The following is a 14,537-nucleotide window of genomic DNA, read 5'->3' as shown; positions in this document are numbered from 1 at the left end:
CTTTGCAATGGAAGTCAGGGGTGTTTATTAAGAACTGCCTGTCTACCAATCTAGATTAGTGTCTGAGATGTTGTGAACTTTGTATTTATGATATGTGCAGAAAACTCTTTATGTATTTTCTTTGAACAGATGCTGTTTTGGTGACTATGAAGTTTCTGTGGGCTACAGACATAAACTGCATTTATATGTTGTCAGACATTCTTGTTTGGGGCTCACTTCCTTTGGGTGTTTTCTTGAGAGCCTGTTTCTAGACTTACTTAACTATGACAGCACATGTTACTTGAGATGATTGTGATTTTTTTATGCCATCAAAGATGAATGGGAAAACACAGCCACAGCCCCATTTTAATCTGTTGGATGCCACCAGATGGTATGGCAACGTGGGGTGTCAAAGCAAACACTGTCCTTGCAGGGGTTCCCATGTGGATTCTCATCCTGGCTCTGCTGTTTTGTAGCCTTAAACAAATTACTTAATTTCTCAGAGTCTTAATTTCCTCCTCACTAAAATGACACAGTATTTTTAAAAAAAAAAACATAGCATATGGTTATTGGAGATGAAAACATGTATAATGGGAACATCTCTCTAGATGAGCATGTTAGCAAGCAGTGAGACTAGAAAACTTCTTTGAAAAAAAAGATGGCTTTTGTTAGAGGGGGGAGTGAGAGAGAGAGAGAGAGAGAGAGAGAGAGAGAGAGAATACAGCATGTAAAACACTTGCCTTACACAGTTGACCAGGGTTCAATCCCTGACACCACATATGGTCCCCCGGGCACCACCAGGAGTGGTGATCTCTGAGCACAGGGATAGGAATAAGCCCTGAACACTGCTGAGTATTGTCCTAAAATCACAACCATCAACAACAACAGTAATAATAAATTATGATTTATCATGGCATACAGGTAAATAATTCAAACTCTTATAAGGTAAATGTTACCTTGCCTCTAACTACTTCCCCTTGTACATACCAAATGATATACTGCGAAAACACCACAAATGCTAAAATCAAGAATGCTTACTTTTTCAAAGAAATCATGGGGGATGGAAGCTTAGCTCATCTCAGCTAAATTTTCACCTTGGAAAATTACAGTAATTTTCATCTTCTTCCCATTGTTCTTTGGGTACTCAGGAGAATTCTCTCTCCTCAGAGTCAGAAGATTCTTGATTTTGGAAAAGATGTTTGGGAAAAGATGAGGGCCCTCCCCTTTCTCCTCCCCAACCTGACTGAATCAGTGTGCAGCTGGAGAAGATGGTTCCCATTTTCTAGGCATTTCCTTACTCCCAGCCTCTGCAACACCCTGAAACCCGTCCTATCTCTCAAACCTGCCATTCAGGGGTTCGTGAAAAGGATTCCAGTTCTCCAACACCCTGTAATTTTACCCATGAGCAAAGCGAGTGACTGCTTGCAGGTGTTTAGAAGCTCAGACAGTGCTACGCAAGAAAAAGGAATAGTTATGTGTGACCATGGGCAGTGGGTCTCTGGAGTCAGCTAGTACTGAGAGTGGAAAGATAGGTTAAAAAGTGACCATTTGGGGCCGGAGAGATAGCATGGAGGTAAGGCGTTTGCCTTTCATGCAGAAGGTCATCGGTTCGAATCCCGGCGTCCCTGCCAGGAGCAATTTCTGAGCATGGAGCCAGGAGTAACCCCTGAGCACTGCCGGGTGTGACCCAAAAATCACACACACACACACACACAAGTGACCATTTCTCTCAAGTCCCTTTCTATCTGAGTGTCCAAGCAAAGCTCGAAGTTTCTAGAAGATGCACACCTGGGAGGGAAAGTGCTCTCTGTCCCAGAAGTTTTCTACTTCCACATCCAAGTTGGTGGAAACGAACTGGGGCTTCATCTGTTGTGGATCGGTGCACTAGCAGTGACCCCAAGCAAATGAACCCACCCCTACAGGCTGAACTTCAGCACCTTGTGCAAGCGGACAGCGATGCACGGCAGCCAGTCCCCTGGGGGACCCCAGTACTCAGCACAGGCCAGGAGGTACTAGGGCTCCATCTCCAGCAGCTTGTGTGTCCTTAGCATGCCCAGCACTACCAGCAGGGGCAGCAGCAGCATTATTAACTCCCCGACAGCCAGAATGAGTTAGAAACTCCGCTGAGCAATAAGCCAGAAGCAGGACAGGAGCTGACTTTATTCTGAGAGGACAGTAATGATCCAAAGTGGAAAAGCTCTTCTAAGTTATCTGCTCACTCTTTAAATGTTCTGATCAGAACCCAGATGTTCTGATTCAGGAATTTGGAGGCTTTGCATAGGGCTAGAAATGCATTTCCAATCAAGAGAAAGGCTGGTGGCAGGACTCTTTTGAGCCAAGCCTTTGACCAACACCATGAAGCACTGCTCAGACTTCTTGATGGATTAATAATGTCTGTCAGGGACCCAAGGAAACTGGAGCCAAAGGCACCTGCTATTTGCTATCCTTATTTTGATTCTACAAAGTAGTTGTGGTTTATTACGCGTACAAGGCTTGTTTTATTTAGGAAATGAGAGTGAGGAGAGAGGGAAAGAAAGAAAAGAAGCCTCCAGGCAAGGTTGTGCCTGTGAGAAGGGCATGAGCACCCCTAATGCAGAGGTCAATCAGGGAAAGACTCTGCATGCAAAGTTGAGATGTGAGACACCCCAGGGTGCAGTGTGCTGAGCTGCTTCAGGGAGTGGATTTTTAGAGTTTTCCCCCCCTCCAAGCTGTCTTTGCTTGGACTTAAGGTCGTTGCTAGGCGGTTGTCAAGGACAAGGGCTATATTTAGTCTTGGGAGTTCCTTTATTCCCCCTCAGTCCTACCTGGGCAGCTGTGAGCTGTGCAAAGGGTCTTCTTTGTGTCCTGAGCTGGTAGCAACTACTCCTGTTCCTTAACTCTCCAGATATTTCTTCTTGTTATTGCTTTTACTATATATGTGTAGTATATATGTAAGTATATATTTTATTTTTTGATCACATCTGCAGTATTCAGTGTTTAGGGGCTAATCCTGGTTCTGTGCTCAGTATTGAGCTTGATGGTACATAGGGGACCATGTGTGGTGCCAGAGATTGAACCAAGGCTGGCACTATGCAAAGCAAGTGCCTTAATTACCTCTCTGACCAACCCTTAGACATTTGTTTCTTGTTTGTCTGTTTGTTTTTTTTTAATAACTGTTGTTGCTCTCCCCATATCCTGTGGTCTTACGGCTTCTTGTCAGTCCCTGAAATTTACTGAGAAGGGACCTGACTCCAGGCATTACAATCACTTTGCTGCCTAGTGCGCACTTACGTAAAACAACCTTCTGGCCTTTTCCCAGTTGTCTTCTGTGAAACAAAGTGATTCTGGAGTCTAGTTGCTGTATTTGTTGTTTAAGACAAATGACATTTATGTAAAATTTAGTACAGTACGAGACTATGATGATATTGTGCCTTTATTCATTATTGTCAGCTTTGAAGGGGGAGTAGAGATTGGCTAGCACCCACCAAAAATAATTACAAGTTTATTTTCTATTTTCTTTTCAGATCTTCTCCCTAAGATTCCACCTCTTAGTTGTCTGGTCAGACTTGTTTATCATAGGTTTAATCATATCCAGGACTTCCTTCCAACTGTGCCAAGACTGATGTAAATCAACATAGTATAAATAGTTCTAGTCAATATCCAAAACATTCATGAAAATAGTGAATCTGACTTTATTGTTGTTTATCATTTATTTATGTATTTATTATTGTGCAATTAAAATAGCAAAAACTTAATTCCAAGAAGACATAAAGATCACAGAGGAGGATACTGTTCACAAAACACAACATTCTCAAGAAAAAGAAAGGACAGAATATACTACAAATCATGTGCTTGAAAGCCCATCTTCCTCAAACCTAACTTGTAAATGGTATATTAAGCAGAGAACTTGTTGTAGACCATGATGTTTCAGCAATTAAATAGGACTAGCATTTGGCTGAATTAAAAAATCATAGCAACATGTGACTGCCAGCCAAATAATATTACTTAAATCTAATTTTCAGCCTCCAAAGATGGATTGTGCCTAATACAGTTAAACAATAGTGATTGCTTGTAATTATATCTACATATGCATGTATGTATATTTTAAAAGGAATATATTAAAATGCATATATTAAATGAATAGATATAATGCATAAAGAAAAACATATATATTAAAAGGAAACTAACATGTATTCCATATCCACTGGGAACTCCCTCTGGGGCCCAGAGCCTGGAAAAAGCCATTTATTTCCCTCTCCCAGCCAGTAGCATGTTCTGATGAGACTGTCAGATGTGTGTCTCACCAGGAGAGAGACAAAGACACCAAAGTGAGCTTAGCTGGAGTCTAAGCTTTAGATGGAATCACTTTGAGATTATGTAGCACCTGGAATCTCTTATTTAGAGAATTCTCCCCAATCACATAGACCCCACAAAATGGGGTAGAAATTGGGCGGGGGGAATGGCTCACTCAGCTGACTTTCTGGGCTGCTGTGATGCTTAAACAGAATTTCTAAGGGGTGAGGCAACAGGAAGGATGGCAGGATTTGTGAGGTTCTTGGCAGAAGCCACTTTCATGGGGTCCCACTATGAATGATCCCACACACACACACACACACACACACACACACACACACACACACACACACCAGACAGCAATAATATCACAATCTGTGGGCAACACAATTGCCTGGCACTTTCATGTCTATCCTGTACCACATTTTTGCCTTGCTCTTGGAGGCCATCTACCTGTTATAGGGAGCCATCTTGCTGGGACGAGGAGCTTGGAGACGAGTCCGTTAGGGGATGATGAACTCGCAGATGTATCGCTTGCTACTGCGGCAGACCTCATCGCTCCATTTGCCCTGCGCTGATTGGGAGAACAGAACACAGTTCTCTCGCTTGCCCCCATTAGGCTGGGCTCGGTCCCAATGGGAGAAGGAGAAGGCAAAGCCATGGACATCCACAAACTTGCCCTCCGTGTTCATGTCGTTGATGCCCAACCAAAAGTCATTGACCCCCGGCAGGCTTCTCTTGCCATAGTCCCGGAGTGCATTGATCTCGTCCATGTTTCTGGGGATGACCAGCGTCCCTCCCTTGGAAATACAGTCCTCATTGGCCTCATGGAAGTGCTTCGAGCCTTCGGAAGCCAGGTAGCATTTCTTGTGAACTTTGGTGCCTCGAAGACAGACTAGAGATAGAGTGAGAGGAAGTTTGACATAGTGAGATGTTTCTGGACTGCCATGGGGTCCAGGGCTGAGGTTGGTAGAGAGCAGCAATGGCATTGTGGGAACAGAGCTTGTAGGATGATGCTAATGAATGAATCTTCTTTTTTGTAAAGTAATCTGTTTATATTTTTTTAATTTAAGCACCGTGATTAAAAAGTTATTCATGACTGAGTTTCAGTCATATAATATCCCACACCCTTCACACCAGTGCACATTTCCCACCACCAATGTCCTCAGTTTCCCTCCTTCCCCACTCTCCTGCCTACATCTTGGGCAAATGTTTTATTTCTCTCTCTCTCTCTCACCCTCTCTCTCCCTCCCTCTCTCTCACCCTCTCTCTCACCCTCTCTCTCCCTCCCTCTCTCTCTCTCTCACCCTCTCTCTCTCTCACCCTCTCTCTCCCTCCCTCCCTCCCTCTCTCTCTCTCTCTCTCTCTCTCTCTCTCTCTCCTTTTAGATACTGTTTGCAATATTGTTACTGAAGGGATATCATGCATATCACTTTCCCTCCCTTGAGCACCCAATTCTTGGCCAGAGTGATCATTTTCAACTCTTGTTATCATAGTGGTTCCTCCTTCTTCTTCTTCTTCTTCTTCTTCTTCTTCTTCTTCTTCTTCTTCTTCTTCTTCTTCTTCTTCTTCTTCTTCTTCTTCTTCTTCTTCTTCTTCTTCTTCTTCTTCTTCTTCTTCTTCTTCTTCTTCTTCTTCTTCTTCTTCTTCTTCTTCTTTTTTTTGCTTTTGTTTTTGGGCCACACCCAGTGACTCTCAAGAGTTATTCCTGGCTATGCGCTCAGAAATCGCTCCCGGCTTGGGGGACCATATGGGACACCTGGGGTTCAAACTCAGTCTGTCCTAGGCTAGTTCAGGCATGGCAGATGCTTACAGCTCCAGCCACTGCTCCAGCCCCATGTGGTTTCTTTTTGACCCTAATTGCTCTCCCCACTCTTTGTGGCAAGCTTCCTACAATGGATGGGTTCTCCTGGATCTTATCTCTATTGTCTCTGGATATTAATTACCATATATTATTATTTTTCTTATATCCTACAAATAAGAGAGTTTATTCTTTGTCTATCCTTCTTCCTTTGACTCATTTTACTCAGCCTAATACTCTCCATATCCATCCCCGTATAAGCAAAATTTAAATGATTCTTCTCTATGAAAGACTTGGGCACGTTTGGGGTAAGCACTTGATACGAATCAACCCTTTTAACTGAAACAATAATCCCACAAAGGGATTTTATGATTCCCCTTGAGGTAATTACTTGTTACCTATAAGTATTTTGCATGTCGAAGTACATCTTTCTCTACACAAGCCCAGGTTGGTCCCACACTCAAAAGGGGCTTAATGTGCACTAATAAAGGGTGTTGGATGTTAGACAATTAAAACTCAATCATGAACAACTTTGTAACTGTGTCTCTTTTGGGATTCCATTAAAGAACTTATTTTTAAAAAAATCAAAGAAACATAAAAATTAAAAATAGGAAAACTAAATAAACCAAAAAAAAACAAAAACAAAAAAAAAACCAAAGCAAACTAAAAAAGTGACTTAGGCCTCCTGCTGCTTTGGTATGCATGTGTTGGCTGGTTCGCAGGACCGCATTATAAGCTGACTTTTCTGGGCACTTTTGGAACCCATCTCAATTTTATTTTTAAAGGAAACAACCCCACCTATTGACCTGAAGTCTGAGTTTGCATGTGAAAAAGAGTGTGATTGTCTTATACCAGTGGTGAATTGTTATTTAAAATAAGCCAAACACAAAGGTAGTTTCAGGGCAAAGTATTAGTGAATCGGTCTTTCATCTAGACTAGCTGTGTGGAATTATGCCTTAATTTCTCAGTGTCTCAGTTTTTTTGCCCTGTAAAATGAGGATAAGTGTCGGGACACTAGTCTCCTAAACTGATAGAGGAGTCACATACTCTATTGCAAATACAAAATATTTCTCTTGCCTTCTTGATCAAAGGGACAGGATCCTCAGAACTCCTTCCCTTTCTGCACAAGCACCTGATTTTCTGAATCTGAGACAGTCCAATGGGTAGTATGCTTGCCTTGCACTGGGCATCCCATCTGATCCTCCGAGCAATGCCAGGAGTGAACCAAAAACAAACAAAAAAGTGATCCTAAAACAAACAAAAATATTCCTAATTTGTCCCATGAAAAAGTGACTAAGAGAGCGTGTCCTCAGTTTAGCAGACACCATTGACCTTGGTTGGCTACACAACATACTTCCTGGGACTTCCCTCCTTTCTGACTTGGGAACCCTTTGAGTCTCTGGGCTCCCTAGGATGTGATTAATTCCCACTTGGCTCTCCCAACACTGTGCACAGAAAAACCCACGGCAGAGAGCAGGGGATGTACTCAGTGCATGCTCCTCCAGGGAAAGAGCAGAGTGCTGCCCCTGTTGACCACATGTGGCTCCTTCCCTGAGCCTCCTGAATCTGTGAGGCAGCAGTGGCCCGGGGACAGGGGTAATAGGCACCTGGACAGCTTTGCCATGGGGCATTTGCTGGTCCACATGCTGACCTGCATGCATCCAGCCAGGAAATAAATGTGTGCTTGTGGTGCTGCTTCGCTGCCAGCTCAACTAGACTCAAATAGGCTGTGAAGGTATAATATGGAAAAGTCTCGGTTCCTCCAGTCTGTTTGTAGGAGGATGCAGGTTAGCATGGCTTTCCCCAAATAAGCGTCGCCTGTGGATCTTGGCTCTTGACACTTCTCTGGAGTTAGGGATTCTCCTGGGAAGGTGCCACCCAGATACTAAATAGGATTTAAAGGGGTGACAAGTCACCATTTCTTTCCCACACAGGATGGGGGTCTTTTTCTCTCCCTGTTGGGGGGGGGTGTCTCACCTGTCTGAAGAGCTTGCATCTCCTTCAAGGTGTTGACTTCTCTCCAGAGCTTTTCCACTTGGGTCTTCAGGTCTCCATCCTTCTCTGGAGGGGACAGTTTTGGGGTAGGTGTGGTAGGAAGGAAATAGGGGAAAGCATTTAGTTACGAGATGAAATGAAAACAGAATGAACTAAAGCTTTGGTGCAGGGATTCCAAGGGAGGGTGGTTCAGCTGGAGCAGATCCAGGGTGCAGGGTATCGAATGCAGGAAGAATCATCTGGTGGTGCTGGTTTTCTGTGCTCCTGCTAATGAAGACCCAGCCCCTTACTTCTTGGGACTTGCCTTCTGTCATCAGATCTCAGAGAATCCAGAACAATTCCTGATCCTCAGAGAACTCCCTCCCCTCTCCTTCAGAGAGTCCCTAAAGTTAAAAGTACTTCCTTTTTTTAAATTAATTTTTTATTTTTAATTATGAGAACAATGGTGCAAAGAGGATAAGGTAAAGTTACAGTGAAAGGACAATCACCCATAAACAGAGTTCTCAGAAGAAATCCCCTTGCTGACGCCTAAATATTGAACTTACAGTCAAAGAACATTAAGAAAAATAAGGCATGTACAATAAAAAAATAAAAATAAACCATGTACAATTACTTTGTCCACAAGTACCCAGGTTGTAGTACATCATAACATTTCTTAGTAGTACACAAAGCAATCTAAAGCCATGAGATTTATGTGACTCCTTAAACATTAACTGCTCTGGGCTGACTTCTTGGTAATAGAACCATCTTCTCTTGGATTCTCTCTCCCTTCTTTTTATTCTCTCTTCCTCCTTTCTCTGGCCCCTCTCCCTTTCTCTCTCCCTCTTTCCATTTCTCTCCCTCTCCCTCTTCCTCCCTCCTTCTCTCTCCCCCCCTCTCCCTCGCATTTTCTCCCTCTCCTCTTTCCCTCCCTCTTTTTTCCTCTCTCTCCTCTCTGTCTCCCATCTCCTCCCTCCCTTTCCCTCTCTCTTCCTCTGTCTCCCTCTCTTCTCCTTTCTCCTTCCTCCTTTCACTCCCTCCCTCCTTCTCTCCCTCCAATCTGTGGTTAAATCAGTCCATCTGATCTCCTTTGTTTCTTTACTGAGGCTACTTCTGATAGTCACCACCTGATAGGGTTAGTTCTTGTTGGTGGAACTCATGCACACTTGCAGGCACACTTTGTGCCACTCTCCAAAAGCAGCTGAAGAAAGAAAGATGAGCTTCCTAAAGCAAAGATAAGATCAGTACCCCATGCTAACGCCAGCTATGTGGCCAAATTCACAGTCAGACAGTTTGGCCTCCAGCTCCCTATGCCCAGATGCCTGATCGCCAGCTATATGCCAGGCATGGAGCAGGGCTAAGAGCCCTCTGCATGTTAAGGGGCCATGAAGCACCACTCTTTAAGAGGGATTAGCAGCTTATTTATTCTTGGACATTCCCAGATGAGGCTTTGTGACTGTCCCTGATCAAGTGCTCGAAAATTAGGGCTTTGGCCAAGTGGAAATTCCAGTCCCCAAAGGGACTTCCTAGCCAATGACCACATCGCCCTTTCCAAAGGCAGCAACAAATCCATTAGAACAAATAACATGCAGCATTGATGGCCACCATATATTGTGTTCTATCATCTTCATTTTTTTTAATTTGGTTTTATACTTCTGGCTCTGTACTTAGATACCAGCTTTATTATTTCCCTTTTCTGCAAAAAACGAAGCTGAACTGCTGGGCAGGAACAGGACTGGAACCTCATTGTCTCTCCTACACAGTGGTTGTCTCTCGCCTTAAGAGTTTAACATGTAGGTCTCAGAGAAGGACTGAAGGCAGTATAAGCCAATGATTCTTTTCCTGCTGTGTTCCTGCCCTGGATCTTTTGAGAGTAGTCCCATCCCCAAACATGCCAATGTGTAGCCCCCTTACACGGCGGCTTTGTGAGCAGATGTTTCTCCATCCAGGTTAGCCCAGAGAGACTCTCACCTACACCTCACTCACTGGGGCAGGCATGCTCTCTTCTCTAGTACCTTAGCTCAGAAACACAATGGCCTGCACATCTGCAACCTGGGCTCCTCCTTCTCAGTCACAGAGCAGAGCCTTTGGCTGCTGACAAGAGGCCTGAAACAATGCTTTAAAGCAATCAGCTTTAAACAACTCAAGTTTCTGGGTCTTTTCATTGAACTAGGTAACTGTCACTAGAGACTGTATTTAAGTCCCCACTGTATTGGAGTAACTGCTTTTTACCCTATTCAGGATCATTCTTCTTTGCTTGTCACTCATGGGCTGGAAGTACCTCTGAATTGGTCCAATACCACATACCCTTACCTGTTCTCTTCTTCCCAATAAAGACCTTGGGTAAGAAAAATTGCTTGTGATTTCAGTTCCACAGCCTGCCTGCCTATCTACCTGCTGGTATCTTTTGCCAGCTAGCAGATAGCTCATTGTGGAAGTTTTTTCTGAACCTGTTATATATCTACAACCTTGTGTGGATTATTTCTGTGTTCACATTGCTTTTAGACCTGCTTTCTCCAATCCCCCTAGCACTGGGTGATGAGACTTCCACTATACTATACCACACTACCTGGGTCATTAGCACACAGCTACATGAATCAGTGTGGAGATCATTGGAAGTCTTTTCCCAGGTGACTTGGTTTCTGTTTCCATCCTATGTGGTCACCTGTCATCCCTCCCTAGGCTAAATGCTAATCTTACCTGATGGTCAGACCACCCCACATCTGGGAGGGGTCTGTGGAAGGAAAGAAAGGGGTTGCCTGTGGGGTGGAAGAGAGATTCATGGGAAGAGGCAGGAGGGAAGGCTCAGGAGGAAGACTTTAGGATGTAGAGGGCAGAGACAGGATTGGAAGCAGGGCAGCTTATAGATCCTGCTTAAAAGGTTAGTTTAGAAGCCACACATGGTGGCTAGGGCCTATTAATAATAAAGCTTCATGTCTCCTGAAATATGACTGTTGTGGATCATTTCCTCGCTGCTAACCTGAACCCTCAAACCCACCAGGCCACAGAAGCTGCAGGCACCAGGCAGGCCTCACCATCCATCCACCCCATCCATAATCATCCACTACCATCCAGGACTCTGATCAATTTAATTAATTCTACAGTCACCAACATGAATGTGCTTTGTTTTTATTGGGTACAGGAAGGCACTATTTACCCTAAAAATAATTGGATTTTATGACTGGACAGTGGGTAGTGCACTGGCCTTTACATACAATCACCCAAGATTTGAGTCCCCAGCATCCCATGTAGTCTCCTGAGCCCAATCAGGAGTGATCTCTGAGTACAGAAGCAGGAGTTAGCCTAGAACACTACTGAGTGTGGGCTAAAAACCAAAAGATCCCAGAAGAAATAACCAGCAATTGTGAAAAGATCAACTTTTTATAATCAGAGAAGTACAAGTTAAAAAAAAGGATTCTTGTTGTTTTTTTGGGTTTGATTTTGGGTTTCAGAGCTTTAGTTGATGAACGAAGATTGGGTCTTCAGGGTATGTGTGTGATGTGTGGTCTCCAGCCCTGCTTGGGGAAAGATGGAGAGAAGATGGGAGGAGCCCATTCTGTAGTTTTCCTCTGAGGAATTCCTCATAGCAGCTTAGCCTGGGGATCAGTCCTGTGGATACTGCATTGTACTTAGGCCTCTAATCAAAGAGGGACTGGATTGGAAACTACACAAAACCATAGTGAAAATAGATGAAACATAGCTCAATCACACAATGGATTATTACACAGCTGTTAAAATGGCAAAAGTAGACCTTGTAAGATAGTGGTCCAAGGTTTAAGTGGTGGAATAAATGAATTTATCTACTGAATTCTTCTCAGAGCCATCTCATTTTATTAAGAATGTCCAGTCTTGATTGTATATTTATTTTATGTCCCCTCTGAGAATATTTCCCAACAGTCAGTTGTAGCTACTTCTATGGGGAGAATTATAACAGAGAACATGACCTCCTGTTTTGATATCCTAAACTTTGGTATATTTTTTCTCCAGGTTATTTTATTTTTTAGGGAGTCATACCCAGAAGTGCTCAGAGTTTACTCCTGGTTCTGAGCTCAGGGATCATTCCTGGTAGACTCAGGGGACCCTCTGGAGTGCTAGGGATTGAACTCAGATTGGCTGCATGCAAGGCTAGCAACCTACCCACTATAACTTTAAAACAATATAACTTCAGATATTTTAAAGGCATAGAAGTACGCAGGAAAAGAATTCCTTAAAAAACTATTAAGTTAAACCTGTTTAACTGATTCACTAATGAGAGATCCTATTTTCTTGAATTTACTGGTAAAAATAAGCCAAAGCCAACTTTAGAAGGATATTTAAAATGTGTGCAAGAGGTGGGTATATCTGGGGTTGGAGTTCCGAGGCCAGGCAAGGGTCTTGAGTGTGTCCAGTCCTGCATGATCCCATAAGCATGGCCAGGCCCCACCCCTAACCATTGAGCTGGGAGTATCCCCAAGTGTGTCCAAAAGCCAAAAGAAAAAAAATATAACCACTGCTGGGATGCAGGCCAGTGGCAAAGGACTTGCCTTGCAAATGTGATGCCCTAGGTTCCATCCAGACATCATAGTTTTCTGCAGGAGCAACATTGGAATCTTTCATTAAAAGATGTCACAAAGAGAGCATTATTTTATCAGGGAGAAAGGTTCTACTCTGGAAACCTGAGTTGGACCAATATTACATACACACAGTCCCTGGAAATAGGTACTTTGTCATTCTCATGATTCGATGGGGCAAGGCAAGACTCCATTTCTTGAGTCCACCATGAAACTCATCTGTGGAATGTTGATGTCAGCAATGTTTTCTTGTGAACAAAGCAGACTCTATAGAGGAAAGGAAGCTGACTTTGGGGCTGCAAATGCCTCCAAAGATGAGCTCAAGCACCAGCCCATGTCTTCATCATTGCTTTATACGGTGTGTTGATCTCAAATGAATTGCAAATGATTGCAAATAAATAGCCCTCACCTCTGCTCTTTGAAATTTGTTCTTCCTCTACCTCAAAAGCTCAGTTCAAGCCACCTCAATTATAGATTGCTTGGAGATCCAGTTTTACATTGCAATGACTTCAGATACTTATGAATTGCTTATTGAAACATTTGCCAGTAAAAAGAGGTTGGGTGAAACTTTTTTATTGACATAAAAAATGCTTATGTACTTTGTATTGTTGCACATGATCTTGGGCTGCCAGCAATGTAGCCTGTACCTTAATGATAGTTAATGGCAAAGCAGAAGTCACCATTGCCAACAGCTGTCCTGGGCTCTACATTCAAGAAGCTTATAGAATCTCATGATTGTATTAGAATAGCAATTCTGTCTCCATGAGCTGTTCTATGAACCAGTACATCCTACTAAACCCATCATTCATGGGTTTAGTGAACCCTCTGAAAAAATTTCTACATGTCCAAGTTCATAACCCCACCTGGAAATAAAACATGGACTGGAAATATAATATAGCAGGTAAGGTTCTTGCCTTGCATGCAACTAACAGGGTTTGATTCCCAGAATCCCATATGGTCCTTGAGCCTACTTGGAGTGATTCCTGAGTGGAGAGCCAGGAACAACTGAACAACTCCAAGTGTGGCTTCCAAACCAAACTAAAATATATAAAATGTGATAAAAAAAAAAAGGAAAAAGAAAAAGAAAAAACTATTAGAAGGGGCTAGAGTAACAGTATAGTGGGGAGGGTGTTTTCCTGATCTGGTTCTTGGCATCCCATAGGGCCCCCAAGACTGCCAAGAGTAATTTCTGAGCACACATCCAGAAGTAACCCCTAATGTCCACCAAGTATGGCTCCAAAACCAAAACAAAACTATTATAAGAGCCTTGACTTCCACCCCAAGTCCTTTAGATAAAGTTTCTTATAAAATGTCCCATTGTACCCTGCCAGGCTGGCATAGGTTCGTGCCAAAGGCAGGTCCCTTGAAGACCATCGAGGGTGAACAGTGCCCACAACACGCCACATAGCCAGCCCCAGGCACAACTGGACCGGGTAGCCTGTCCATTCATTACCTTTGACTCGACGCTTGCTGTGCTTCCTGGCTTTGACCTTGGTTGGGAGACTGGTGGCCTGGTCCAGGAACAAGATGATAACCAGGAGGCAAATGACCAGCCGGTTCTGTGCCATGGCTCCTGAGAGAATCCAAATGCCACTTTGCTAGGAGTCTGCAAGAACCACAGGGCAGGCAGACCAGCCGTCACCTCTTCCAGTGGAATGCAGGCTGCTTTATAAACAGGAGCCGTGCAGCGTGGCTGGGAACTGCTGACGCAAGGCTTGGCCGCCCCCCTGGAACAGCACAAGATGGTCCCTTGTTCTCAGGTTGTAAAAAAAAAAAAAAAAGAAAAGAAAAAGCTTAATTCCTACTCCGTTTTTCAGTGATTTTCTTTGTCAATGTGCTGTAAGGGGTTGACACCTTTATTTTTTTTCAAATCCAGGAAGTTTTGGGTTCTCAGCAAAGACCCCAAGATGAAAGGTTGGGCTCAGATTTCTGACATTTACTGCCTGTTTAAGGAAATTGAA

The 14,537-nt window shown here is 43.5% G+C and overlaps 1 protein-coding gene across 1 annotated transcript; it reads right to left on the bottom strand.

Moving 5' to 3' along the window:
* Positions 1–4,754: 4,754 nt before the first annotated feature.
* On the bottom strand, positions 4,755–14,201 carry CLEC3A (C-type lectin domain family 3 member A). Its single transcript, XM_049786285.1, has 3 exons — positions 14,030–14,201; positions 8,030–8,113; positions 4,755–5,146 (listed from the first exon to the last, which is right to left on the bottom strand). The coding sequence occupies exons 1-3, from the start codon at positions 14,142–14,144 to the stop codon at positions 4,755–4,757; spliced, it is 591 nt and encodes a 196-aa protein (XP_049642242.1). The 5' UTR covers positions 14,145–14,201.
* Positions 14,202–14,537: the final 336 nt, after the last annotated feature.

Source organism: Suncus etruscus, chromosome 14 (assembly GCF_024139225.1).
Source record: "Suncus etruscus isolate mSunEtr1 chromosome 14, mSunEtr1.pri.cur, whole genome shotgun sequence".
Lineage (NCBI taxonomy): Eukaryota > Metazoa > Chordata > Mammalia > Eulipotyphla > Soricidae > Suncus > Suncus etruscus.
This window is presented reverse-complemented; position numbering and strand designations above follow the sequence as displayed.